Source organism: Tasmannia lanceolata, unplaced genomic scaffold, assembly GCF_043159265.1.
Source record: "Tasmannia lanceolata isolate RefF3 unplaced genomic scaffold, GAP_Taslan_0.1 ptg000003l, whole genome shotgun sequence".
NCBI classification, from domain to species: Eukaryota; Viridiplantae; Streptophyta; class Magnoliopsida; order Canellales; family Winteraceae; genus Tasmannia; species Tasmannia lanceolata.
The window spans coordinates 2,175,242-2,202,207 of record NW_027518680.1 but is presented as its reverse complement, the minus strand read 5'-3'; the positions used below and the strand labels follow the sequence as shown (position 1 = coordinate 2,202,207).

Below are 26,966 nucleotides of genomic sequence, written 5' to 3'. Positions count from 1 at the left end.
AAAAAAAAATTTGTTATCAATACGGCCATGGGCTTGGTTGCCTATTTTAGAATATAATTTTTTTTTTTTAGTAAAAAAAACTCCATCCTCAATAAAGTGGCTCAAACTGTCGTATTTAAGTTAAGAAAATTTAACCCTAAGATAGAGGTATTTAGTAACTTTAAGAAGTTTATATTCACTTGCTTTTCTTCCCTAGGCCACCCCCTTGTAGTATAAAAAGAGTAGTCATAAATACACTAGAGGGGGTCTCACTTCCATAAGAAATGCAAAATAGGAAAATATAGCATATTGTCTGCTTGCTAAAACATCAACGTGGTGATAATGGAGTCTTGTGGGATCTTGGTATACGCCGTATGGAAGTTAGCCTTAAAAAAGAGCCTTCCTAACAAAACCCACCAAAAAAAAAAAAAACTGGGGAATAATGAAAAAGAGTCGATAATTTGGACATAGGGAAAAATATATGGGGGGTAGAATTTAAAATTCGCCCCCCATTTGTTCCACAACAAAGAGACAAAAATTGGACTACTGTTGGATCATTTAGTGGGTGTGGTTGGGCATCCAAGAGATGTGCACTGATTGGATGGCATGTACTGAATTTAAGTGTAGAGTTCATATGCAGGATCTTAACTCTAAACACTTAAAATATCATTTTTAGGCCCTGTTTGTTTTGGATTTTGAGAAGTGATTGTGAGTATAAAACTGAGTATTGGACTCAAAATTAAGGCCCTATTTGTTTTGGCCTTTGATCGAGATCGATTTTGAGTCCAATCATCAGTTTTGGACTCAAAATCCAAAACAAATAGGTCCACAATCGATTCTCAAAATCCAAAACAAGCAAGGCCTTAAAATGTTCGCTGATTAATCTCAAGAGTGGATTATTGATTGTTAATCATAACAATTCCCCAATTGAGGAAAGATACCCAGATTTGTAAGGAGGCATTGATTTCAATAATAAGCAATAAAATATAGTTATCATTATATTATAATCTATAACAATATAAAATTGTTAGAGTTTCTACTACCCCATTATCTGAAATTATTCAGGTAATATAAACAATTATCAATGAGCAACCTCTATCAATCAACAACTTCTCTTCCCCTCTATCAAGAACCTTAGTTTCATTTTCTGATACTCTAACTTAAAGATGCTGCCCGAAAAGACACAGAATTTGCCAACTTCTTTGCTAGCTCGGCGAGCATCAAGTGGAGAAATCAAGAACTTGGCTACAGTTTCTAGCAGCCTCTTGCCTGCGTTTGGAACAGTAATAGACGACGGCCACTCGCAGCTTCGGAAATATATAATCGCCCCATATGATCGACGTTATAGGTATTCTTTCCTTTTTACTTTCTTTTTGTTTTTGCCTTGTTGAAGCATCATTTAAGAGATCAGACAATGTGAAATCCTTTGCTAAGAGTCCAATACATTGATAATCGCCACTCTATATTGTTTTGACAATAAGAAGTTAGTTAATAACGTTCACTAATGTTCGGTGTGTATGCTATTCAAGGATAGGCTTGATTTCTAGACTCTCTTAAACTAGGCTATGGCTTGTTTAGGGTCTCTTTGATCGCCTCTAAAGATTATTTGCATAGAATCTTATTAGCAAATGGTTTTGAAGTTGAGTGTGATTATTTGAAAATAATAGGTGTAATATAGCTTTTAGAAATGATATAAGGCTTCTTTGGGTGCGATCAAAATTGGTCCTTAATTATTTTTAATTTAGGTTAATCTTGTCGGTAAATGGGACATTAAGGCCTCGTTCGAAGTCATTAACTATATCATTTCAAGAACTATCATAAACATTATTTGTAAATATTTTATTTGACTTGTAAACCATTTGTATATAAGATTCTATGCACAGAATTTCAAGGTATCCAATTAAAAAGGCCCATATCATTTCTAAAACAATAATAAATATTATTTGAAAATAAATTTACTTGATTTCTAAACCATTTATATATAAGATTCTATGAAAATTCAAGGCATCCAAAGCGGCCCATAGTTAATTACTTCCAAAGAGGCCTTAAACATTCCATTTCCCGACAAGATTAAATTAAAATAATTTTACTTGTAAATAATTAAGGACCAACTTTGATACAAATCAAAACCAAAGAAGCCCTTAGTTTTTTAACTTCTTATTTTTCTAGAATTTGATAGAGAATAGAATTGCATGGTCTAGTGGGTTTCTAATTTTCCTTGAAAATAGGGAAATTTTTCAATTTTTGGAATAAATTTTCTTGCATTTGGTAAACTCATTTTCCAAGGAAAATTTCTTTCAAGTTCCAGTGGAATTATTTCCTCAATATATAAAATATTCCCAGTTTCCAGGGGAAATTGTAAGCCTACTATACCCTGGACATTTTTTTTCATCCAATATTATTTTCCATGGAAGGTTTTTTCCCCTAGATCCAAACACCCCCTAGGGTGAAATTTTAGTCAATTAGGTGAGAAGGGAAGTTTAGGAAAGAGCAGTTGCTTGGGTATTATGTTTTGGATTAAAAGGGCTATTATCATCAAATTAATCAGAAGGGCATTTACTATTATTCAGTGTATATCCAGTGACCGACTTCCACTAATCTGTGTATACCAAGCTTTCTCTTTATCGACGCTATTTGGTGAGCATCCAACGAAAATCACATTCCGTTTCTTAAAAAGTAAAAAATGGACGTAAATTTTGTTTTATGTTGTAAAATTAACATAAAACAAATTTTACGTCCAAAGAAACATAGCCAAAGCAGAAGAGGTGCAATTGCAAACAAAACGTTTCTAGACACATTGGGAAGTCTTTCCCATAGTTAGCAAAACGTGATTCAGCACAAGAACAGGACGGCAAAAATTCGAGTTTAATACGGTACTGGTTCATAAAACATATTAAAAAAAACGGAAACACAAGAAAATGAGTTTAGAATTTTGTCATTTACAAAATATGGTCGGGGGCCAACAAAACGTGTTGAAAACGTTTGCCTAAAAAATAAAAATAAAAAGGAGTTTTATTCGCTGTAAAAGTTTTAAACAGAGTTCTAAACGACACACCGATAAAATGAAATTTTTTTTTTTTTAAATGCCGATTAAAACGGAGTTTTGCTAACTATGGTCTTTCCTAATTCTAGACAAATGATTGAAATCTGCCATAGATGGTTGCTTTTATTTGTTTATTTATTAGCTTTATTGGAGTGAGATTAGCCACCATTCCACTTTCACAAGTTACTATTGAGCATGAAAGGTAGTGAGATGACGAGAATGATTTTTGTACCATATTTTTGGCGAAGTATTGCTTTCAACAGGGAAAAGCAGGGCAGAAAAGTAGAAAGCGTGGTAGCCTTAAGTTCTCATATTATTTAATTACTAGCAAGAAAGAGGGTTGAGTTGGGTAAGGTGGAGGATAGAAGTGCGCCTAAGTCCAAGTCCCTCCACCCAAACTTCAGGAAATTAATGTTAATTAGCCTCCCTAAAAAGTAAAAGGGGAGATTCACTTTAAACTTATGCTGTTTGGACTGCAAGGATATTATTATAAATTGAAGGATCTAAGTAAAAATTGGATAGGTTCAGTTCAAGTTAAGAAATATTGTGCCTTTCCAAACTTTTTCGGAAAATTCCTCCAATCTATAGATGGCCTAGGAAATTGATTTTAATTGATTCACTTAATACTTCTGTAGATATTATGGTAGTGTGCAATTTCGCAAAAACACTTTTGCAGACCCTCTTTTCTGATAAGAATAAATGAGCAAGGCATTCAGCAATGAAGTGGCAGTTCTGACTTGAAAAGGAGAGGCCAGCATATTCCTGTGCGAAATTGCCTATGCAGTCCGAGATAGTATATTGTATATTATAAGGAAGTGTGTAGGGAAATCTCACAAAACCCATCCAGCATCCTTCTTAGCCCACATAGGTGGCATTTCTCTAGTGAAAAAGAGGGGCAGTGAAATGGGTTTTGCAAAGTCGCCTAGACATTCCCATATTATAGATAAATAATATGAGGAAAAGGTTTGTGAGCAGCTGCTCAGATAAGCTTATCTAAGCAGAGCTCACAAACCAATGGGGGGCCGCATTTTTTGGGGATCCAAAGCATTTATTTGGAAGGCCTTTTCACAGATAGGGTGTGTACCAAAAATCAGCACTATAGGATCATCCTAACCCTGCCATTTGTGGAGGGGAAAACTGGGCAGAAACATGGACACACAGTGTGTCTGCCCATTTTCCCCTCCACCTTTGGTTGGGTTAGGATGATTCTATAGAGCCGGTTTTTTGTACACACCCTATCCATGGAAGGGCCTTCCAAATGAATGCTTTGGATCCCCCAAAAATGTGCCTCCTATGGTTTGTGAGATCTGCTCAGATAAGCTTATCTGAGCAGCTGCTCACAAACCATTTCCTCAAATAATATAGATAAATATAATTATTTGTTTTAAGAGATCTTATATTGTGTACTCATATAGTCCCATACAGTTCCACTATAGATCGGAGGGTTGATATCATCCTATAGAAATGATTTTTTGGGAACACCTATTTACGTTGTGGCCCATCAGATCGACGGTGCTGTAGTGTAGTCCGTACAATACTTTTTGAAAAATACAGGACTATAAGGGCTTACACCATATAAAATCTCTAGTTTTAAAATCATTAACTGTGATTACTAGTAAGTTGGGAGGGGGTTACATTTTATTGTGCAGATGGTGGCAAACGTTTCTTGTAATCCTGGTCATCTACTCTGCGTGGTCATCTCCGTTCGAGGTAGCTTTCCAACATACAACATCTGGCACTTTCCTGTTCATTGATATGGTCGTCAATCTTTGCCGTTGATATCATTACCACCTTCTTTGTGGCCTACTTGGACAAATCGACCTATCTTCTCGTTGATGATCCTAAGAAGATTGCTATACGGTACACACACCCACTCTTAATTGCTAATATACAGAGAAGAGCTTGTTTCACTTCCGTCTATTCTAAGTGTGCTTCCCCAAAATCATCCTTTCAATTCAATGTTAAGGGCTGAGATTAATCTCACTAGAAAATATCTCTTTTAACCTCAGCCCTTCTCATTGATAAGAAAGGCTGATTTCTGGGTAAAGTACTTAGCTTGTTAGTTAGTACTAACTCATCTTGTTTTTATTATTTAACACGCTGTCAAAGGTTATTACAATTTCAAAAAAAAAGTCTCTAAAGTCCATTTAAAAAGAAAAGACAAGGTGAGTTAGTGTCATTATCAAAACATGGCAGCGTATTGGCACTACCAATGTTAGATATTATTTAAATAGCTGTCGAAGGTTATTACAGTTCCCAAAAAAATCGGGAAGTGATATTTACGCACCTTTTGATCACCGGGGACACCCAGCACCTGTATACGTGGCAATCAAACCCACTAGATTCTTCTGACGCCAAGTACATCAGCCCCCCTTTAGTCATTGATACCCTGGCGCTGGGTGTCCCTAGTAATCAGAAGGGGCATTAATATCACTTCCCAAAAAGATCTCATAAGCCGATTAAAAAAGAAAAGGCAAGCTGACTTTGTGCAATTATTAAAACATGGTAATGCCACCATATATGGGATTTGCTAGGGAATTATGTTGAAAGGCATTTTGGGGCTGACTTTTGCACGAGAGAACAGCCACCTCAGATGAATTAGTGAGCATGTGTGGTTGTTCTCTCGTGCAAAAGCCGTGAAATTGCCTTGTTTGGGCGATGCAAACCATTCATTTGATGGGCCCTGACATACATAGGGTGTGCTCAAAAGATCGTCTCCATAGGATCATCCTAATCCTTGATCGTCTCCACAAGTACAGTGCCACACCAGTTTAGCAAGAAATGTAAGCCAGCTTTCTCTTAGAATGATTCATAATGAAGAATAATGTACTAATTAACCAAATGTTAAGTAAGCTATGGATGCACCTCAAAATTGCACTAATAGAAATATCCCAAGATTTTGTGTCCTCCAAACGGGTAGTGTTTACATCCTATTCTTGATAATGCAAATCCTAACTCCTATTTCTTCTGGGATGTCTCCACCTTCCTAAGAAAGAAACTTGTCAGGTAAAATAGATTAATAAAAGGCAGCTCAACTTGTATTTTTATTTTTTTTCAGGTATGTTTCGAGGTTATGGTTCACCATGGACGTTGCATCAACTTTACCGTTTCAGTATATTTATCGCATTCTCACCGGAAAACTACATGGTGGTGCCGTTTTCAGTTTTCTCAATTTGCTCCGGCTATGGCGACTCCGGCGTGTTAGTGATCTTTTTGCAAGGTAGTATCATCATATTACTTTGAAATATCTGTCAAATAAATGCTATATCTATGTAATCATGTACGTAGGCAGTTGACATACATTAAAATTATAGAAGAAATGAGTTCCACAAAAAATGTTTCCTATTCTCTTCCAGCCGACAAATCAAGTAAATATCCAGTTTATATGATGAAATTATATGCTGCTTCTTTATCGGGGACTTTCTGATCTTCTTTGTAGTTGAAGCTTCAACGACCTTGGCTTCACTATTTTCCATTAAAAGTTCTGCTAAGCTTTTTACCAGCTAAAACATCATATTCTCGTCTCAAGAGATTAGAATTGCCGCCACATGATCTCCCCCATTCATGCAGGATTAAACAACCGACTCCCCCTTATCGGGGGAAGGTTTCATACCCATTTCCCAACTCCCCCTTATCGATAACATGTAAAGAAGAAAGGTTGATCCACCAATCACAGATTACAACTCTATAATACAACCATATCTCATTCTGATAATGCTGAGCTTATTCAGATTTATCAAATATCTTGATCTCATGACGATAAAATTCAACACCCAAACGTGATGCTCTGAAATTGTTACAAGGGATCCATGAAGCTTTGGAAATGGTGTTCATGCTAAAAAAATCAATTCTATCAATTCCCATGACAGACATCCTCTCAATTTCCATAGAAATCATGTCTCCACTCTCCAATAATACACTTTCAAGATAGCATGGCTCCCACATTTGCTATCATTTGGTCAATGGCTCTCTTGTTAGGTATTCCTATCCAAATGAATACCTGGGATCAATTTTTTACGAGAAAATGCAACATTGTGTGAAATGAGCATTAGAATGTGGGTGATGGTCGCTTTCTGATACCACCATTCGGCATTTTGCTATATCTCTATGTTGCAAAGTTTGTCCTCATGTGTGAATTTCTCAATCTTAGCATCTTCAAGATCTCACGTTGTCGTCCTTGGCTTCATACCAAGGTTCCATAGTGAATCTCATATCTACTCATGCTCTGATACTCAACTTGATGCAGCCAAAAGCAAGGTATTGGGGAGAAAACCTCCTTCAAGGTTTCTCTAGCTTGTCAATAATGAAGTCTTTACAGCTCTTAAATCCCCTTTTTATTTCTATGATAAACCTACACACATATGAGCTATTATAGGTACATGCGAATGTTTTTCCCTTAAAAATAATAGCATGCAAAAGTCCAAGTCGGTGTTACGTATTGAGTGACCATGGATGGTCATGCTCCAAATATCTCTTTCCCCCATAAAACGATCTTAACCCTCTAATTTGTGGACACTTCAGGCTAAATGTCAATTGCTGCTTTTTATATTTATATATGTACATAAATATGTCAGTATATACATGTAGAAAGATAGGTATGTAGAGATGGGGGTGGGTAGAGAGAGCATTTAAGGTAAATCATGCTATTTAGAATAAAATAGGAATAGTTTTGGCAATTATTGTTTAAGATTATCTACCAGCTAACCAATCAGAAAAGAACAATTACCTTTTCTAAATAGTATTTATTTTGCAGGCTAGAGAAAGATACTCGTTTCAGCTACTCTTGGACAAGATACTGCAAACTTATTTGTGTAAGTATCAATTCCAAAAAATCCTCCCCGCTATCATCCTATTGAGCAAAATGTTATGACAGTAGAATTTTTATTTCTCAAACAAACTTACAAATATATCTGGTTGAAGTTTTAACAATTTTCAATTGAGCATATGAGATTCTCAAACTATTCAAGTGGTTGAGGTTCCTCTTGCTGTATCCAAAGCCAGAATGACTAACCCGAATTGTGACTGGATTAGAATGTTGATGAGGTTCTAAACAAGCAATATCTAATCGTCCGAATTTATTCAGTGTACTTACCAATATGGGGCATTTGTACCTTTCGTGGGCAAGTCTAAGAACTACAATCACAATTTTGAGAAAGTGTTTGTTTGAAACGGTGATGCAGTCCCAGGAAGGGTTTTACGAGCCAGATAAGTCAGATGGTTGCCGAAACAGATCTAAACAATCACAAATTTGAATTAACTATCACAAGACGATAAAGGCACGAAAATTGCCAAAACTACCCAAAAGAATAGATTTAGGCCAGAAAAAGGAGATCAAGAAAGAATAGTGCAAGGATGAGGATCGACATGGATGGTGATAGTCCCGGACCGCAATGAACTCCGAATGGATGACGGGTTCTTCTTAGTTATGGTCATACAAGAGATATTAGAGGAGTTATCTGTGGCCCAATAAAAAAGGGGATGAAAAGAAGGGTATTCTCTTGGAATCTTCGTCAAACGAGGTGGGGATGGGGGACTAAATGCATAAATTGGTAGTTCACACCGAGATGCTACCAGGCGAGAGGAGGGAGACCTTTGTGAGTCTCAGTTTCCTCTTCTACACATGGTAGAGGAGTGGAGGGAGATGGTCCCCATAGATAGAGGGGGACAAATGGAGATGAAAAGATTTTAAACTTCAAAATAAAAGGGCGTCATTCGAAGTGATACCCAAAAACCTACTTTTTGGAGAAATTTGCTTGGGAGATGAGAGGAGGGAACGATTGAAAAAGTAGGGTGCCACGTACGAAAAAATCTCATGAATATTTCCCCTTGATGTCTAGAAGTCAAATGGAATTTCCACTAAAATTTGGCAACCAAACAGCATCGGGCATTCCATATTCCACAAATTTTCCAGCCGTCATCCACAGTTTTGGCAACCAAACAGGGCCTTAGAGTGTGGTAAGAGAAAAGGATGGGGTGATGGGAATGCTAGGGTGGGGAGACAAGGTTGAACGGTTGTAGAGGGAGAGAGAGAGAGAGAGAGAGAAAATGGGTGTACTCTAAAGAAAGGTCAGACAATGATTGCAACAAAGACGAATGTTACAATAATATAGTCTCGTCACCATCTATGATGCCTGGATACTTGCCGAGTTTCAATGTATCATCTCTGACACGATACCTACAATCGTATGGGATACTTCATGAATACTTTTGTTGATAAAATAAGTATCATGTTTCAATATACAACACTCTTCAAATTATCGATCACTCCTTCTTCTTGTCATGGAAGCACATTCTTTTACGTAATAGGAAAGATCTTGTTGGTCATATTGAATGGTGGGCTTCTTCTCACATTCTTCATTAGGGAGACCTCACAAATGGTTCTCCAACTTTTGAGAAGAAGATTTTAGAATATCACATCAGCATAACCTCATCAGTACATGTTTTTCATATGGATGATTGAAGTTGCCACAGGTCACAAACAGGGTACATCAAAATTTATATTATAGTTGGTTGTTTTGTTGTCATATACTCATATTCTTATTTTCCCTAGAAGGAGGTCTCACTTTGTGGAGCATTCAACTTTGTTCTGCCTTCCAAAACCAGGTTATCCATTTCATTGATGGGTCAAGACCACGATACCCGACTCTAGCAATTAATGCATTTTGCATTTGCTTCTGCCCACTTGAAAAGACCAATTGTCCTTGTCTTGTCAAATTAGGTATGCCTTTGTAAAGCTCTTCAAGCTTTTCCACATTACATGCTAATCATATCTGCAGAACCCCTTGACCATTACACATCCATCCATAAATGCAACACCCTAATATGTGAATGTTGAGCAAGATGAACTAAACAACACCAAAGAAGACAAACTTTGGGATATTTCAGCTACTTTACAGGAGAATCTAGTCCTTTTGTCTTTTAGAATGAATGGGAATCAGGTCAAACAAGAAAATATGCACCAAGTTATCATTGTGTTTAGTTATGATAACCACTTGCAGCAAAACTTTATCAATTTAAACATCTTATGCATTTATTGCAGGTCACTCTATTCATAGTACATTCAGCAGGTTGCTTCTACTACTGGCAGGCCACCCAATACCGAGTAAAACAGAACACCTGGATCGGAAAACAGATAAACAATTTTGAAAACAGAAGCATCTGGCTAGGTTACACCTATGCATTGTACTGGTCCATCACCACGCTCACCACCGTGGGCTATGGAGACTTGCATGCAGAGAACACTGGGGAGAAGATGTTCAATATCTGCTTTATGCTCTTCAACATTGGCCTCAATGCTTATCTCATCGGAAACATGACAAATCTTGTTGTACACAGTGCCACACGAACCTTCACAATGGTAAGGCCACCTATCCTCTTTTATTTGTTAGAGGTAGTATGATTAAATGCTGAGGGTTCTGATTATCATAAAGGACTTAAGCATGCACCCATGGGCGCAACTCTGAGATAATAGAACAATAATCGACTATGTTGATTCACTTAATAAACGAGGTATTACAAAGACTATAGACTATACAAAATAGAGACTAGACTCTCTAGATGAAACTCTCCTTGACACCAAGGTTTCAAATTTCGGTTTCGGTTAGAAATTTCGGTGGAAATCCTGTAAAATCACAGAAATGTATGGAAACATATGCAAATGATTGAATTTTAAGATGAAACTTCAGAAAATGTTAGAATAAGCACAAATACACACTTAGAAACCATTACATAAGAAATACAAGCACCCATCATGATTTAGCAACATCAAACATGACTGATAATTCAGTACATACCACATTTCAAACGTAATTCATATAAATATGTATACATAATAAATCTATTACATGTCATTCATCTAAACATAAGTATGTAACACATACTAATATAATATACCACTAATACACTTATGATTTTGGTTTAGTTATGTTTTGAAGTTTCGGTAGGGAGGGAAACGGAAACATTTTGGTCATTTCATGTTGGTTTTGGTAGAAATTTAAAACCACGCTTGACACCACTGCAAAAATCTTACTTCTACATCATAATTTATTCGATATCACTTTCTTAGCACCACCATCAAAGACCAACTTTTATCAAAATGAACAAAAAAAAGACTACGTTAAACACCAAAAAATAGGTCAACCTTGTAAAAGTGACTTGCACCATCCTATATTTCAATCTAACGAAACCTATCATAAGCTGATTCATATCGTGATAAACTTATTTATCAAGTGATTTGAGAGAAATTAATTCTGTTTGGATGTGCAGAGGGATACCATCAATGAGGTTTCGCGGTATGCAAGCATGAATCGACTTCCAGAGGGCCTTAAAGAGCAAATGATGGCACACTTGCAACTGAAGTTCAAGACAGTGGAGTTGCAGCAAGATGAAGTATTTGCAGACCTTCCAAAGGCAATAAGGTCGAGCATCGCACAACATCTTTTCCAAAGAACTGTTGAAAGTAGCTACCTTTTCAAAGGAGTCTCTCAAGATCTGATAATCCAGTTGGTAATTTCTCTCCCTATGTGATTACAGTATGTAGGTTTTTCATCCAATCATGACAAGAATCATCATCAACATCGTCGCCATCAACATCATCATAATAATAAAAGTAATGATTATAATAAATAATAAATAATACCAACCAACCAACAAATAATAATAATAACAACAACAACAATAAGGAAATGAAACCCGCACTCCCTTTTTCTTAATAATGGCACTCCTTTCTATATTTTACACTGTCTGATGAGCTGTTAAAGGCTGTTACAATTCCTAAGCTCTGTCAACAGCTAATCAAAGAAGGTTTAATGAAGTGAGAAGTGCCATTATCAAAACAAGGGAGTGTATCCTTTCCCTAAGAATAGTAATCATGACAAAGCAACATTGAAAGCAGTAGCAATAATTTAAATACCATTATAAGTATTAAATATTAAAATCCCTAGCACAAATACTTACAAATACGCATTCTATCAATCTTGTGTGTGCCCCATTCTTCAAGATTAATGTGTAGATACTAAGATGTACCAACAACATATCTTTGTTGTATACCATTAAGGACAATAATATTACTGTAAAAGTAAGTAGGTAAAGATTCTTCAAAGTTCTTACTGTTTATAAAAATCTGATTAAAGTTTATTCGCAGGTTTCTGAGATGAAAGCAGAATATTTCCCACCTAAAGTTGATATTATTCTACAAAATGAGATCCCTACAGACTTCTACTTTGTAGTCTCAGGTGCAGTGGTAAATCTCCGTCCCTTGCTCCCCCATGCATCACATAGATGCCTTCTGTGAGCCCTTTAAGCGTTGCTTACTAAAACTACCGCCTAATCCTGCAGGAGTTGCTAACATATAAGGATGGAACAGAGCAGGTATTTCCGAGATTTGTCTCGCAAGTTGGTTATTTATTTCCTTATATTCTTTTTGTCCTTTTTTATATTAAAAAGTAAAATATTATAAACACATTCTCACAATTTTTTTTTTTTAAAAAAAAAACTCATATTTGGTTCTCAGCTGTAAGAATTGACATGTTTTGAGAAATTAGAATAAATCCAATACAGCAGAGCTGCACCAAGAAATGTGAATAAGTCATTACAATGTATACAACATTGTTTGAAATCAGAAATCCAGAAGAAGTTGAGCTCTTTTACACTAAATTCATGACTGCAAGAAACATGAAGACAAAACAGAAAAAAGAAAACAAAAATAATTTCACTGAAGCGTGATATCGTCCATAAACATTTTTAGCAACATAAATGGGGTACATGATGCTATGAGTTCGACAATTTTTGTAACACACAAGTTAGAGTGTTGGTTGGATAGTGTGCATGTGTTGGAGGCAAATGCACATCTCAATTAATACAAATATCTAGGGGAAAGAATCATTTAAATGGTATCAATCATCCTACAGTAGCATGATATATTTTCAGGTTTCAATCTCCCATAGAAGGAAGAGAGCAACAATCCACAAAACTGAATTCTATAACTGGAGAACCTTTACAGTGGTAACAGATAGTGTGCCAATGATAAACTTTGCTGCGTTCTTAGGATGATACAAACACACAAACAATGCGAAGTCATACCTTTTTGAATTAGAGAGAGGTACTTCTGACTCAACCACAAAATCATTCTGTCAAAGACAACAAACAAACTGCTTTAATTGGTAGCTCTACCACCATTAGAAAAACACGAAAAGATATTAGTTTCAAGCTAAATGATCATTACAGCTTACAAACATACAATCATGTATGGAGCTCTGCAGGAGCAGGTGAAACACACTCAAGATAACAAAAAAAAATAGAGTTCCTACAGATGAACCTTAATATCCATAAAGCTACTGCTAAAAACTGAGAAGAAATGGCATGACACTTCCAGAAGAAGACATGCACTTGGGAAAGTCAGCATCGCGTGATGATGGCAGTTTTGCTATGAAATGGGGATAGGTAAAAATTTATTGGTATATATTATAGGTTGGAAAATACCAGCTTTTTTACAAACTTAATAAGTTTGTGCTCCCACTAATATGGTTATGTTAAAAGTTTTGAATCGTTTACAATTAGTATGGTCATTTCTAAGCATAGAATATAGATAAGCTGACTCCAAATAACTATTGAACGGAATAGGTAATAAGTAATCGAAGCTAGAATGTACGTAGTATACAGCTTTTATGATTTATTTTTCCTCGAATGTCGAGGTTAACCAAATTCATGTCAATTTTCAGTTTTTGACAAAAATAGGAGCTGGAGACATGGCAGGAGAAATTGGGGTGATTTTCAATATCCCCCAGCCATACACAGTGAGAAGCAAGAGGCTTTCCCAGCTTGTTCGGATAAGTCATCGAGATTTTAAGCAAATTGTGCAGCACCATATTACAGATAGAAGGATAATTATTTTGAACTTTCTTCAGGTATGGAGCAGAAAGGGGAAAAAAAAAGATTTATCTCAAAAAAATGGTCCTGTTTATTTTCTGGGCAAAAATTTAAAATAGCTGCTTTAAGTGAAATTAAATAAACTTGGACTGCCCTTATTTCACAAGTTCCATTTTTTTTTTGTGACTTTGGATAGCCTAAAATGTCCTATCCATGACATCCCAAATTTACTTGTAGCCTAAATTGACATTTCAATAATTCAATAAATAAACTAAAATCAGATTACAATAACTCCCTATTAATATTTCAAAAAAAAAAAAAAAAAACTCCCTACATGGATCTGCTCACATAAATGTCCCAATCTTTCCCTACATTTGGTGGAACACTCCAATCTTTCTTGCAAAATTAAGTGCATTTTTAGCTCATATAACATATTTTATCCAGCCTGAATTTACTAGCCAATTTTGAAATGGAAAAATATTCAGCTTTAATTTATAATACTGATGACTCTTCCATATTCAGCACTTGAAAGGCCTAAAAGAAGAAACTCTGGAGCAAGTGCCATTTATAGGAGAATTGCTGAAAGACATGGATACTGAGGTAAGTTTAAAAGAGAACTTCTCAAAGACACGGACACTCAAGTAAGTGCTCATCTCAGATCAAGAAATAACTGGCGCAACGTGTTGGGAACTAACGTTCTATATACGTCTGTCTTCGTCTTTCTATAAATCTTTCTGTTAGTCCAGGGAGACTCCAGATTTCATCAGTTTTACTTTTCAGTGTAAATGGATTAAACTCCCTTAAAATAAAAATTAAAAAAAGATTAGAGATATGCTAGTTATTCCTACTAAGGGTTATCAACCCATTTTCAGTTTTCCACATCTGTCAGCATCAGAAAATTTAAGAACATGATCAAATGAACAAAACCCCTTCTCATGAAAAAATTAGAGTAAAGAAATGTGATGTGCGCTTCACTTGCCCATAATTTTTGAGGAGTTGAATGCAAAGGAAGATAGGGACACATCACATATAAATGCTCTTCAAGGTTCATTCATGATGACAACCGTGAGCTCAAAGCACACATCCAACCTGGTACAACACTCCCCTCAAGCTGGTGTGGTGAATACATAGTGAAATACATAAAAAAAGGGACAACGGCCACAGCGAGTACAACAACGAGATCAACGGCCACCAAAACAAGTGAAGATGATGCAGGTGCATTCCCATTACAAGCTTCTGGACCGTTTTTCAACAACGATTTTGGGCTATTAAATGAAAGAATTATGGAAAATGATAAACTACAAAGTTTTAGGTCTTTTTGAGATCTTTCCAACAAGTACTCATGGTCGGAAATTGGAGCAGTGGTTAGAAAGTTATGTCAGTTTTAGTAGACTGTGTGTTTTGATAACCTTGACTAGTCAATGTTTTGAGTTCCTCGGCTATTTATTATATTTGTAAGTCCCTAAACTAGTTAGTGGGCAAGCTTGAATGTCCTCTCTCATGTATTTATCTATTTAAAGAGTAGCAAACATCTGTAATGCAAGTTTTAGTTGAAGAAGAAAAGCTTTTTAAGCATTTTGCCAAAATTCTACTTCTTGTTTCCCTCCACAACCCTAAGGAATTGCGTTCGCTGATCCAAACGGTATCAGAAGAAATATATCTATTCTTGAAGAGATAGGAAGATGTTTTTTCTCTTGCGTATATGATAGCTGCGTGGCAGTGTTACCAAATGCTTCCTAATACAGCAACAGTGAAATATCTGATTTTCTTTTATAACCTAGTAGGTTAAAGTGAAACCATTTAGTTATAGTAATTATGATTATGATTGCTTTAAACAGGATCCCAAATCAATCGAGGAACAACAGAATTGTGAAGCATCAACAACAAGCTGTGGTGGAGATGCCAACATAGAAGGTTCATATTGTCTATTCTTGACTAACTTCTTGAATTATATGGATGATACGTTTCTATCAGAGAAAAAAATAGATCCAAATAATCATGTCGTAAAACACTGGATAGAGAGAATTTTTCCTTAAATATTAATAATCCATCCGATAACACACAAACTTTCCAAAGTGAGGGGACATCTAGTCTACCATCTGAGCCTACATTAGAGAAACTTTGACTTCCTACATTTTCCAAACATGAGACCAATTCTTGTCCTAGCAATTCACCAACACATGTGCAGATTATACATGCATCATCCGACCACATGTACGTTTCAGGCATACTCGATGGTCATATGACCGTTAATGTTAGTCATAGGGCCTGATGATATCATTGATGCATCATACAATCAATGGCGTTGATATCCCTTGGAAAAAATGTGAAAAAACCCTATTGGTATGATTGCCGGGATGATGGCATGTTTAAAAATTTAGTTAAAAATGTGAAAAATTCTTTGCTCTGATACCAAGATAGAGTTATTAGAGGGTAAAATAGTAGAGGGAGAGAGAAGAGAGATGAGATGGAATGAATGGAATACTTCCCACGATGGGCTTTTCCTGTATATTAATGATAAAACCCTACATGACATGAAGAAGACATAAATACCTCTCAAATACAATCTTAACTCCTATACAAGAAATTCCCCTTATTTCCTACAAAGCTCTGTGCAAGGCATAAGATATCAATAAGCTAAAGTGGGAAATGGAAGGTTTGTGAGCCAGTAGGACTGCCACAAAAAAGTGTTCTTTTGGCCATAGAGACGAAGAGAAGGTGAGGAAAATCAAGAATCCTGTGTTGACAGCCTGAAACACAACTCACGTGATGTGATAACCCTAAGCCAAAGAGGCCAAAAAAAATGATGTCCACAAAAGACTTAAATAACAAGTAACCACTAGACCTGCAAAGAAATCTATTGGACAACACTTGAATGAGAGAATCAGTTACTTCACGACACTCCATAATATGGTGTAAGTCTGCAAGGGCCAATAGGTACTGCAGCACTAGATTCAAGGATTGCTATCAGTGATCAATAGAAGCAATGTAAAACAAACAGCATGAAACTTGTTAATGTGATAATGCAATAAGGAACAAATAGGAGAATCGCGGGATCTTACAAAGGATGAGTCATTGCAGGTATTTTAGGGATTGAATTCATAGAACTTATTCAACACCAGATGAATGGAAGAAAGGAAAATAGATAAATACACCAATTTTAATAGTCATGACATATGAATTGTAGTGTGGTAGTTTGCCATGAGATCCAAAAGCCAAACAACAAGGAGAGATGCACAACAAACTCAGTAGTGTAACCACAATTTCTTGAATTAGAGAGAAAACATTAATCCATGCCTCCTGAAACCATAAGTACAAGTTAAATATCAAGTTTTCATGAACATGATTATTGGAAGCTGTGAGTTAAGAATTGTTGGTAAAGCTAGCATGAACCAGGAGGTTATGAGTTTTAAAGTCTTGAAGCAAGGTCTCAAAAGTGGATTAAAAATACTTCCACACAAAGCCATGAACAGTTAATCAAATTTCATTAATCTTAAATTCCAGCAAGGTATGTTTCCGCAAGTTCAATCTAGAGACTGAAAAAGTACAACTCAGTCCTAATACCTTGCATGCAAGATATAGCAATTGAGAGATAACACCATGATTCCGAGTGAGTTGAAATTCACAGATTATGAATTGAAGCAACGAAAGAAAATTAGTGGTTTGATACCATCATCTTGAAAGAGAAGCCCAACCACACTCAAGAAAACTAGTGTTCCTATGAATGGTTATGAGGGCTTAACCCCTACAAATGTGAAGTAAGAAGAGAAGTTGAATGTGAAGTAAGACGAGAAGTTGAATGTGAAGTAAGAAGAAGAGAAGTTGCATGAATGGCATGATAGAGTGATCTATATAGCATGTCAATAAATATATTCTAAATCCATATCAATAAGTACACGGATTTAGAGGCAGCCCCCATCTAAGCGCAAAGCAACAATTAATAAGACTAAAGCAATAGGTAAACCACTTAAGTAACGGTAGTGGTGTTTAAGGGTAGCTTGGTATTTTGAAAGGGAGAATGGTAAACTCCGTTGAGCAGTGTTGGTTTAAGTTATTCTCCTTAGAGGAGGAACATCCATTCCTTCATGTGTTTATGAGTCAGGCTGAAAATTTTGGGACTTCATAAGTGAAAATAGTCAAAATACCAAAAAAAAAAAATGTACCATTGCCTTACGTAATAAGGAAGTAGCTGTATTCTGTCCTTTAGATTGTGGCATGTTTCAGTGCCTCATTGTGTAGTGGCATTTTGCTAGACGGTTTGCCATGGCAAGATTCTTATTCCCTATCACTTGATCAACCGTAATCAATTCATTGTGACTAGATGTATCATGTGTTGTGCAGTAGTTGAGTCAGCCAATCACTTGCTTATTGCCAGATGGTGAGCTTTGGAGATTTTCTGCCAGTTGTGAGGGTTGGATTGTGTGATGCCAGCATTTATTGATGAAGTGGTTGACTCTGTGGCGCTGTCCTTGCTCCTGAGAGAGGTAAGGTTTTGTCAAACATTGCTATGGTTTCTTTGATGTGGCTAGTGTGGTCGGAGTGCGACAGGCGAATCTTCAAGGGATCAGCAAAGTTTATTGGCAAATTGAAAATTACAGTTTTCAGCACTATCATATGATGAACTGCTGCTTCGAAGGATTTTGGTGGGATATCAGTCTTTGATATGCACGTTTCATGGGGTACCTTGCGCCATAGCTAAATTTGAGGTGGTCCCCTCCTCCCCCTTGTTGGCTTAAACTGAATTTTGACAGATCCAATTTGAGGAATTGGACCCTGATGAGATGGGGGACACTAGAGGGCATGAAAGGCATGCCATATGAGTGTTCTTTGGGTCTATTGGTATCAAGGATTCGGTTGAATATGTGAACCTTTCATTGTTGTAGAGAATAAGTTGTTGCTCTTTCCAATTTTGTTTCATTGCTTATGGAAGTTAGAACGATAAAAGCTAAGAAGGAATTCACGTGAAGGTTCTCTGATGCCATTGAGGTATTTGATTGCATTGGGAGTCATAGTGTCTTTTTCCAGCATGCCGAAAGCTCGGTGAACTCAGAGGCTAACTCTCTGGCACTTAGTGGTATTTCTAGAGGTTCTTTGGTTGTTAAGAGATTATTTCCCATTAGAAGAAGATGTATGAGGTGCTGTTGCAGTATATGGATTGGTTTCTCGTGACCAGATTGGTCATGAATGCATTTGTAGCTTCTGTTATTTTGCATTAATATAAGTTTACTTCATCATCCAAGAGAAAATACCAATTGTATATTGTGAATTATATAGTTCTCATTTAGGGAAAACCTAGGGACATGGGTAGCCTTAAAATAGTAGATGTAATCAACTGTAAACAGAAACATGTTTGTCATTTTTTATCAAAATAGCTACGATTAGCTATAAGTTTCATAAATACTTCTATTTTTTGAAATAAAAAAGGTAGATGAATTCATGTTACAATCTTGCAGGATCAACAACAACTTCCTCCAGTCAATGCTCAAGCAAACAACCCATGAGAGTGGTAATTCATGGGCATCATCCAAATGAATTTGATATAATGGAAGGCAATAAGCTGGGAAAACTTATCCATCTTCCAGACTCAATGAAAGAGCTTTTACAATTGGCAGGTAATACGAGATCCATGCCACAACAAATTCCAAAATTAGTTGATTTTATATATTACACCCAAGAGAAGTTTCTTATAAAAACATAACATTCAAAGATTTTTGTCCATAATACAAACCTCAATTAATTTTCCTTCACAAATAACAATTTTCATAAAATTAGTCACTATTATTCCAAGTTGACCAACATGAAACCCCATGGGTTGCATAAATAAATGAGTTACTTAGACTTCAAAATGTACCTAATTGTTTTCAAGAAAAGTTTAGCAGTGTTTAATCTCTCATTCTAATAAAGAAAATGTCTCATTTTTTCAGGAAATAGATTTTAGATGGTTGGAATTGCTTGAAGCATTTTATAAAAAGTTGCATAAAAAAGAAATTCAAAATTGGCATTAGGTTTGCATATAACATTTACAGCTCATCAAATGAAAAGAATGACTGATTAAGATTATCAAATTTGGTGGATGCAGAGAAAAAGTTTGGGAAAGCAGGGAGTAAAATTCTCATTGGCGACGGCTCACAAGTGGAAGAGTTGGGTGTCATACGAGAGAATGATCACTTGTTTCTCTGTTAAAAAGGGAAAAAAAGATTGCTTGGAGCAACAGGTGCCAATCTATCAATGCTTGTTGGTATAAGGGGCCATTTATAACAAAATTGTAGATAAAGCTTGACCTGAATATGAAAGAAGAATAAAATAAAATTAATAACTAATCAACAACAAATTGAATGACCTCTGAAGAGTTGGGAAACTCCTAATATCTATTAGATTCTTTCAAGAGAGTTTATATGATGCTTGTGTGTATTTTCCAGGTGAAAATACCAGTTCGTAAAGGTACAGATGGGGTACCTGTTTAATGATCCAAAACCATCCATTTCCTAGACCCATTGTGGACAGACCAGGAAACAAAAATCTCTGGATTTGATAATATGTGTCTTTGTCTGGACTTTATGTGGACTGTTAAGAAATAAAAAGGGCAACAACAAGTCCAAATTCAGCAACAAAATCTACAAAGATCAGATGGCTAGCATTTCTCAATTGGAAAGATTTCCCGTGGACAGCCCATACATTGTGAGGGCCAACATATACACGAGTTGTATCATCAAACTGGTGGACCCCACTTATACATGTGCCCAGAAGTACTATTCCTTGAAAAATAGGTGTGAATAGTATATCTGCTCTCTTCTTTCAAAAGCTTGACAAGAGTCATGAGAAACCTTGATGAGTCATGAGAAACTTTAGCAAAAGACTGCTAAAGGCCAAGAGGATACGAGATGCCAACTATGAGGAAGGGTCAAAACCATAGGGTAAGGTTGCATGAGGTTCCACATATGCTGCATTAGTAAACTTACACCAAGAATGAAATACAAGAAGAGATTAAAAAATTGAAACTGGTTGAGAAAAAACCTTACATTAGTCTGGTGGTAATCCGTTTAACTAGAGGAGAAAGAAGCAATCAGTAGTGGCTGGATCTAGTGCAAAGGCAGAGTTCAGATCCATGGCTCATGGGGTGTGTGAGCTATTGGGGCTAAAGAAAATGCCACATGAATTGGGACTAGTGTTCAGGAACCTATGAGTTTGTATTGTGATAATAGGGAAGCAATTAGCTTTGCTCACAACCCAGTTCAACATGATCATATAAAGCATATTGAAATTGATAAAAACTTTATTACGAAACTGGGGGCAGCTCAGGTTTGTACACTCTATGTTAGAATGGTAGAAAAAGTGACTAATATTTTGACTAAAGGTGTGTGCAAGGCTCGTCTACAAGAAATCTTATGCGATCAAATGCCAGGGCTTCCAATCCATCCTTCTTTCGTGTACTAGTTTACAACAAGATACAAGTAAAAGGGTCTTCATTCAAGTACTTGTTTAGTGAACTTTCCAGCATTATGCAAATGGTAGAAACTAGAAAGCATCATTCCTAAGACACCCATCTCTGCACTTCAACACTTTCTTGTATGCAGTCACTTGTACAAGATACGTATGAACAATATGACATCTTATTGTCATAGTTTCAATAGTGTTAACCGTTAACAAACATGAGATGGCATTTACCGGAACAAAAGGAACAAAATTGAAAAAAATTTACATGAAGTGGATAACCCTATTGCTTTCTATCAATCTCATCCAAATTGTTCCAATAGTACATGTCGGTACTAATCACTCATGACAACAGCACATTTGAAATTTTTCATTTAACCAGTTTCTCTCAATCTCCTAGTGCACTTCATTCATCATGTGATGTGAATCAAAGAAACAAAAATATGTGGAATTGGTGCCAACAAATAAGTAAACCATTGAATAACAAGTATGCATGAAATGAGAGAAAAAACTGGAAGCTCACAGCTTTTAACTGATCTCTCCAGTGTTCAGCATCTCCAATGCAGTGAAAGCAGCCTTTTGGAAGCATTCTTTCTCATCATTTAACATTCTCCTTCTCTCAACTGCAGACTCTTTGCACTTCTCTATCTCTTCCATTATTCCAGCAGAGCTTTGCTCTATTTCACTGAAATTTTGGTTTTAGTGAAATTGGAAAGTTCATCAAGGAGGGGAACGAAAGAGAAGAGAAAAGAAAGAAGAAGCTGACAGAAAAAACAAGAAATTACAATGATGTGAAATTAAAGAAGACATCTCACCTTATCATCTTAAGCATGTTCCCCATTGCTACTTGAACCTGCCGTGAAACATCTAAATTTATCCAGAAATGAGAAGAAGAATAAAAGTAAAAAGACAAGGAAGATAATAAGAATATTTCATGAGAACAAGAACGTAAAAATCTTGACGTCCAAAATGATACAGCAAAATCTATCCAAACAATAAGCAAACCTATCAGAAAAATAAGCATAGGTCCAAGCTCCAAGAACTTACTTGCAAAACCAGAAGATTTGCAATTTTTTTAAAACATTGAGCAGATGATCGGATCTTTGATCATTCTAGTCAAAAAATTGAAACATATAAAATAGATTTTCCACATAACACACTTTAGGGAGTGAATTGATGGAATATATCAAGTTTTAAATTTTAGCCATCTAACCAGTTCTTTCATGATTATCCACCGATTGCTTATTCGCACAACAAACTAGATATTACAATTGTAGGAAGTCCTTAATCATATGACCAGAACATCAAGGACATCCACATAACCTTGGAGCAGTTCACCAATTCCCGACAATATTTTCTAAGTCATTATGCATATAATAAAAAACGGTTATTTTCAAATTAAAATCTCTAAAAACTAAAAAAAATATATAAATACATAAGGAAACTGAAGCTCTTTTAAAGAAAATAACCTAATTACTACTGAACACCGCAGAAACTCATTAGAAGTTAAAATTTCTTGAGAGATTTCATAAAAATCAAACCTAAAACCGTATAATAAGATCCAGATAACATCCACCAAATTGCATTGAAATTGTATGACCTAATTTCAACAGAATCATCACTAACTCAGTCTAATTTCAACAAAATCATCCCTAACTCAGTTTAAGTATACTGGATGAATTCTCAGTCTAAGTATACTGGATGATTTTTTTAATCGTAGAGCCCGTAGTAAGATCGGATGATATTCACAAACTTATACGCATTCTCGTAACAAAAATTCCTTCGAAAATCACACAATCTTATAGTTTCAAATCAAAATCTCTAAAAACTGAAAAATATATAAATAAATAAGGAAACTGAAGCTCTTTTAAATAAAATAACCTAATTCCTACCGAACACCGCACAAACTCATTAAAACATTAAAATATCTTGACAGATTTCATAAGATTCAAGCCTAAAATTGTATAATAAGATCCAGATACCATCTACCTGTTTGTATTGAAATTATATGACCTAATTTCAATAAAATCATCACTAACTCAGTCTAATTTTGAAAAAATCATCACTAACTCAGTTTAAGCATACTGGATGAAATCTCAGTCTAAGTATACTGGATGAATTTTTTTAATCGTAGATCTCGTAGTAAGATCAGATGATATTTACAAATTTATACGCATTTTCGTAACAAAAATTCCTTTGAAAATCACAAGATCTGACAGGAAATTAACTTTTGGAGTGAATTTTCCATCTATCTTTGGAAAAATTGAAGGATACCGTATGAATTTTGTTTTCATTTCAACAAAATCTAATCAAACTGAAATCCGCGTAATTTCACATAAGATCAAAATGCTAGGGACAAATTCATCAGGTTTAGATCTTAGAAAATGTGGAAAGAAAAATCAGATCATCAGGGAAAGAGAGAGCGTACCGTAAATGAGAGTTGAAAGTTGAGAATCTGCTTCGGGAATGGAAGAAAGGTGAAGATTTTCCGAGGGAGAAGAAACAGTTACTAGAGCTTTTGAAGCTTCCATGTCCAGATCGAGATCGAGATCGAGATAGGGTTTCGACTTTATATAGATAGAGGGGGTGAATGACTGAATGATATTTAGAGGGAAATGTGGGGCGCGGGGCTTAAAATTTAGAACGATACCAAGACGCGTTTGTTTTACGATTGTCCCAAACAGCTCTTATGGTGCTGCCACGTTTACCAAGTTAGGAAAGCTTGGACCGTAACCCAGATATCAGCCTTTTACTATTCATGCCTTTTGAAGTTTTGATGATGTGAAACAACCTCGCCTCTAACTCTAAGGCCTTGTTATAAGGCTCCCTTCGTTTTAGATTACTTACCCAATAATCAGTTTTGGACTCAATCGATTCTCAAAATCCAAAATGAAGAGGGCTTAAAAGGAAAATATGCTAGTAAAAATAGTGATTGTTGCATAAAAGCCTGGATGGCTTGCGTTTTTTGTTTTTTTTTTAAAATTGACTTTTATTAATAAAAACTATAACAAGGGACAAGATGTGCCCTGAAATAGTATATATAACATCCCAATTACATCATGATGGTTCCGTTAGTCTACATAAAACTATTCCCGAAAGCCTCGGGTACATAATGGATGACCATGTCGTCCGATGTTACACCCTTTTTCGCCAATTCGTCGGCCATTTCATTAGCCGAGCGCCTTCTATGCACTATCCTCGGTCCTAACTCACGCACCAGATCCTTAATTTCCGCGACGAGACAATGTATCCACCAGGGTGCTTTTGAAAAGTTATTGGCCAACACAATTGAGTTTGTGGAGTCCCCTCGACAATCAACCGTTTTGAGCATGTAGATGAGAACAACTTTATCCCGAACAAAAGTGCCCGTACTTCCGCCTCGTTGGCGTCACATATCCCAACTGGACCCAAGTAGGACATGACAACTCTGCCCAACTCGTCACGTATAACACCCCCTATTCCAGCTTTTCCGGGGTAGCCAATCGAACTTCCGTCGAAATTAAGCTTCAAAAATCCCGTTGGGGGAGGCTCCCATTTTGGGGTTTTCTTTATCACCTGTTTCCTTTCTAGAATGATGGCTTGCAGTTTAGCTTGGCATTTGGGCGTCATGTAAGCAAAACTCCTTGTTTGGTTGCCAATTTAGCATTGATATTCCAGGAGACTACTATGGATGTCTCAAGTCTCCTTGTTAATCTGCTTCATGTCCGGTGGTGTGTCAGTCTTGTCCCCTCCATTTGAAATCCAAGCCAAAATCCCTCCAAGAGGTGGAATTTTGTTTGGATTTCCTATAAATGATGCTTTACTTTCTTTCTTTCTCTTCCCTTTTCTATTTCTCTCTTCTATCTCTACATTGGTAATGACAACCCATCCCTCTACTCTACAAGGTTGACAACCAATCACTACATACCACTATTCTGCAAGGTAAGTTCCACGTAAATCCAATGCTTGTCTCCTCTTTGTTGACTACTTATACCACTAATCTACAAGGTAAGTACTTGCAATCAAACAGAGCCACGAACGCTCATTGGGCTCTGCTTATGCCACTTCCATGTGCAAACTATTTTTTTCTTTTTTCTGTTTTTGAAATGGTGGGAAAAGAATTCCATGTGATCAAACAAATGTCATCCTAATCTCTCCACTTTTAAAAGGCAGGGTAACTTCGGCTCTTTGGCTTAAAGTCATGGGTATGCTCCCAGTGACGAGAGTTCGAATCCCCTGTAGTAAACCCAATGCGCATCGTTTACGGGTGACCAAAACCGAAATTTCAGCCGAAATTTTGAAATTTCGGACTAAATCAAATCAGATAATATTTTATATCGTACAAGATCATATTTTAATTAAAGATTAAAATCCAAAATTTTTGGGAGATTTTCCTAAAATTTCGGTCCGAATTTCGGACCGAAATTTTGTACCATTTCGAGTTTACCCAATTTCGATTTCGGGGTTGACCAAAACTCGAAAGTTCAGTCTGAAATTTCAGATTTCGGTCGAAATGTAAAACTTTGATTGCACGCATCCATTGGAATTAGTCCTGCCTTAAAATGGCGTGGGAATACCATATGCATCAAAAAAAAAAAAAAAAAAGAAGGTAGGGTAGCTTTGATACTCGAATATTATGAGGACTGTGGCTGTTATGCTCATTCCTAAGACACTCAGTGGGCCCTGCTTTTGCCACGTCTATAGTTCTTTGTGATAGGATCCTTCGGTCCAACAGCCAATCAGAATTACTTCTATGTGATAAGATTCCTTGGTCCGAAAGGTGATCTGAAGTCGTGCCAAATGACATTGAGTACATCCTGATCAACGATCTTAAGTCTAATAAAGCATCTTTTTGGTTGCCGGGTTTTTTTTGTTCTTGGGAGTTATGTGGGAGAAAAAAATACCCTGGGAGATAGGTGGGAAAAAAAAAGTCCTAGAAGTATCCTGGTAAAATAAAAATCCCATGTTTGGTTGACCGGATAATGGTGGGGAAAAAAAAAACCTTTGTTTGGTTGCTTGAACTGTTGGGTAGAAAAAAATTCTTCTCAAGCTTATTTTTGGTTCCTGAGTTTATTTTTGTTCCTGGGGTTATTTTGAGATGGGATGTAAAGGCAATTATTACAAAAGTGGGATTAAAAAATTCACCACACAAGCAATCATTACAAGAGTGGGATTAAAAAAAACCTAGTGCTAAAAGGCAACCAAACATGGGATGGGACCAAAATTTAACTAACTCTTCCTGGGACAAAAATTTAACTGGCAACCAAACGGAGCCCTCCGACAACAAAAGCTAAACTGATGATTTCTATAGTTCTTTAGCTTACATATGGGAAGTCCGTTCAGTATGGGAATCTTCAATCACAAGTAAGTTCTATTCTAAGGTAATTACCGTTTTGTATATCTTGATCAAACTATTCAAATTGATCCATCAAGCCTCTGTTAAGAAAAGTTCATAAATCATTGATTTTCTAGGAAAATGATACCCCAACGTTTCTGTCAGAATGGTTCACTGCGTTAGGATAAATTCACCCCATTTAACGTTTTTCTTTGCCTTTATAACTTAACGAATAACATTCGCGGGGGAGGGGGGGGGGGATACCATTCCCCTTTTTCTAAGGGAGATGATATATTCAATCCCCCGTACTCTTTTTAACGCCAGGGTAGAGAA

General features: G+C 36.3%; 1 protein-coding gene and 1 pseudogene across 2 annotated transcripts; one reads left to right on the top strand and one right to left on the bottom strand.

The window, feature by feature from the left end:
- Positions 1 to 1,077: 1,077 nt before the first annotated feature.
- LOC143847371 (potassium channel KAT3-like) lies at positions 1,078 to 20,226 on the top strand (annotated as a pseudogene). Its single transcript, XR_013235028.1, has 13 exons — positions 1,078 to 1,327; positions 4,672 to 4,882; positions 6,081 to 6,242; positions 7,776 to 7,833; positions 10,062 to 10,379; positions 11,288 to 11,527; positions 12,165 to 12,263; positions 12,359 to 12,391; positions 13,741 to 13,926; positions 14,411 to 14,488; positions 15,727 to 15,802; positions 19,342 to 19,500; positions 19,968 to 20,226. The product of XR_013235028.1 is annotated as a potassium channel KAT3-like (transcript).
- On the bottom strand, positions 12,704 to 23,920 carry LOC143847382 (uncharacterized). The gene is made up of 4 exons (XM_077356193.1): positions 23,748 to 23,920; positions 22,135 to 22,186; positions 21,843 to 22,004; positions 12,704 to 13,149 (listed from the first exon to the last, which is right to left on the bottom strand). The coding sequence occupies exons 1-3, from the start codon at positions 23,848 to 23,850 to the stop codon at positions 21,848 to 21,850; spliced, it is 312 nt and encodes a 103-aa protein (XP_077212308.1). The 5' UTR covers positions 23,851 to 23,920; the 3' UTR covers positions 12,704 to 13,149; positions 21,843 to 21,847.
- Positions 23,921 to 26,966: the final 3,046 nt, after the last annotated feature.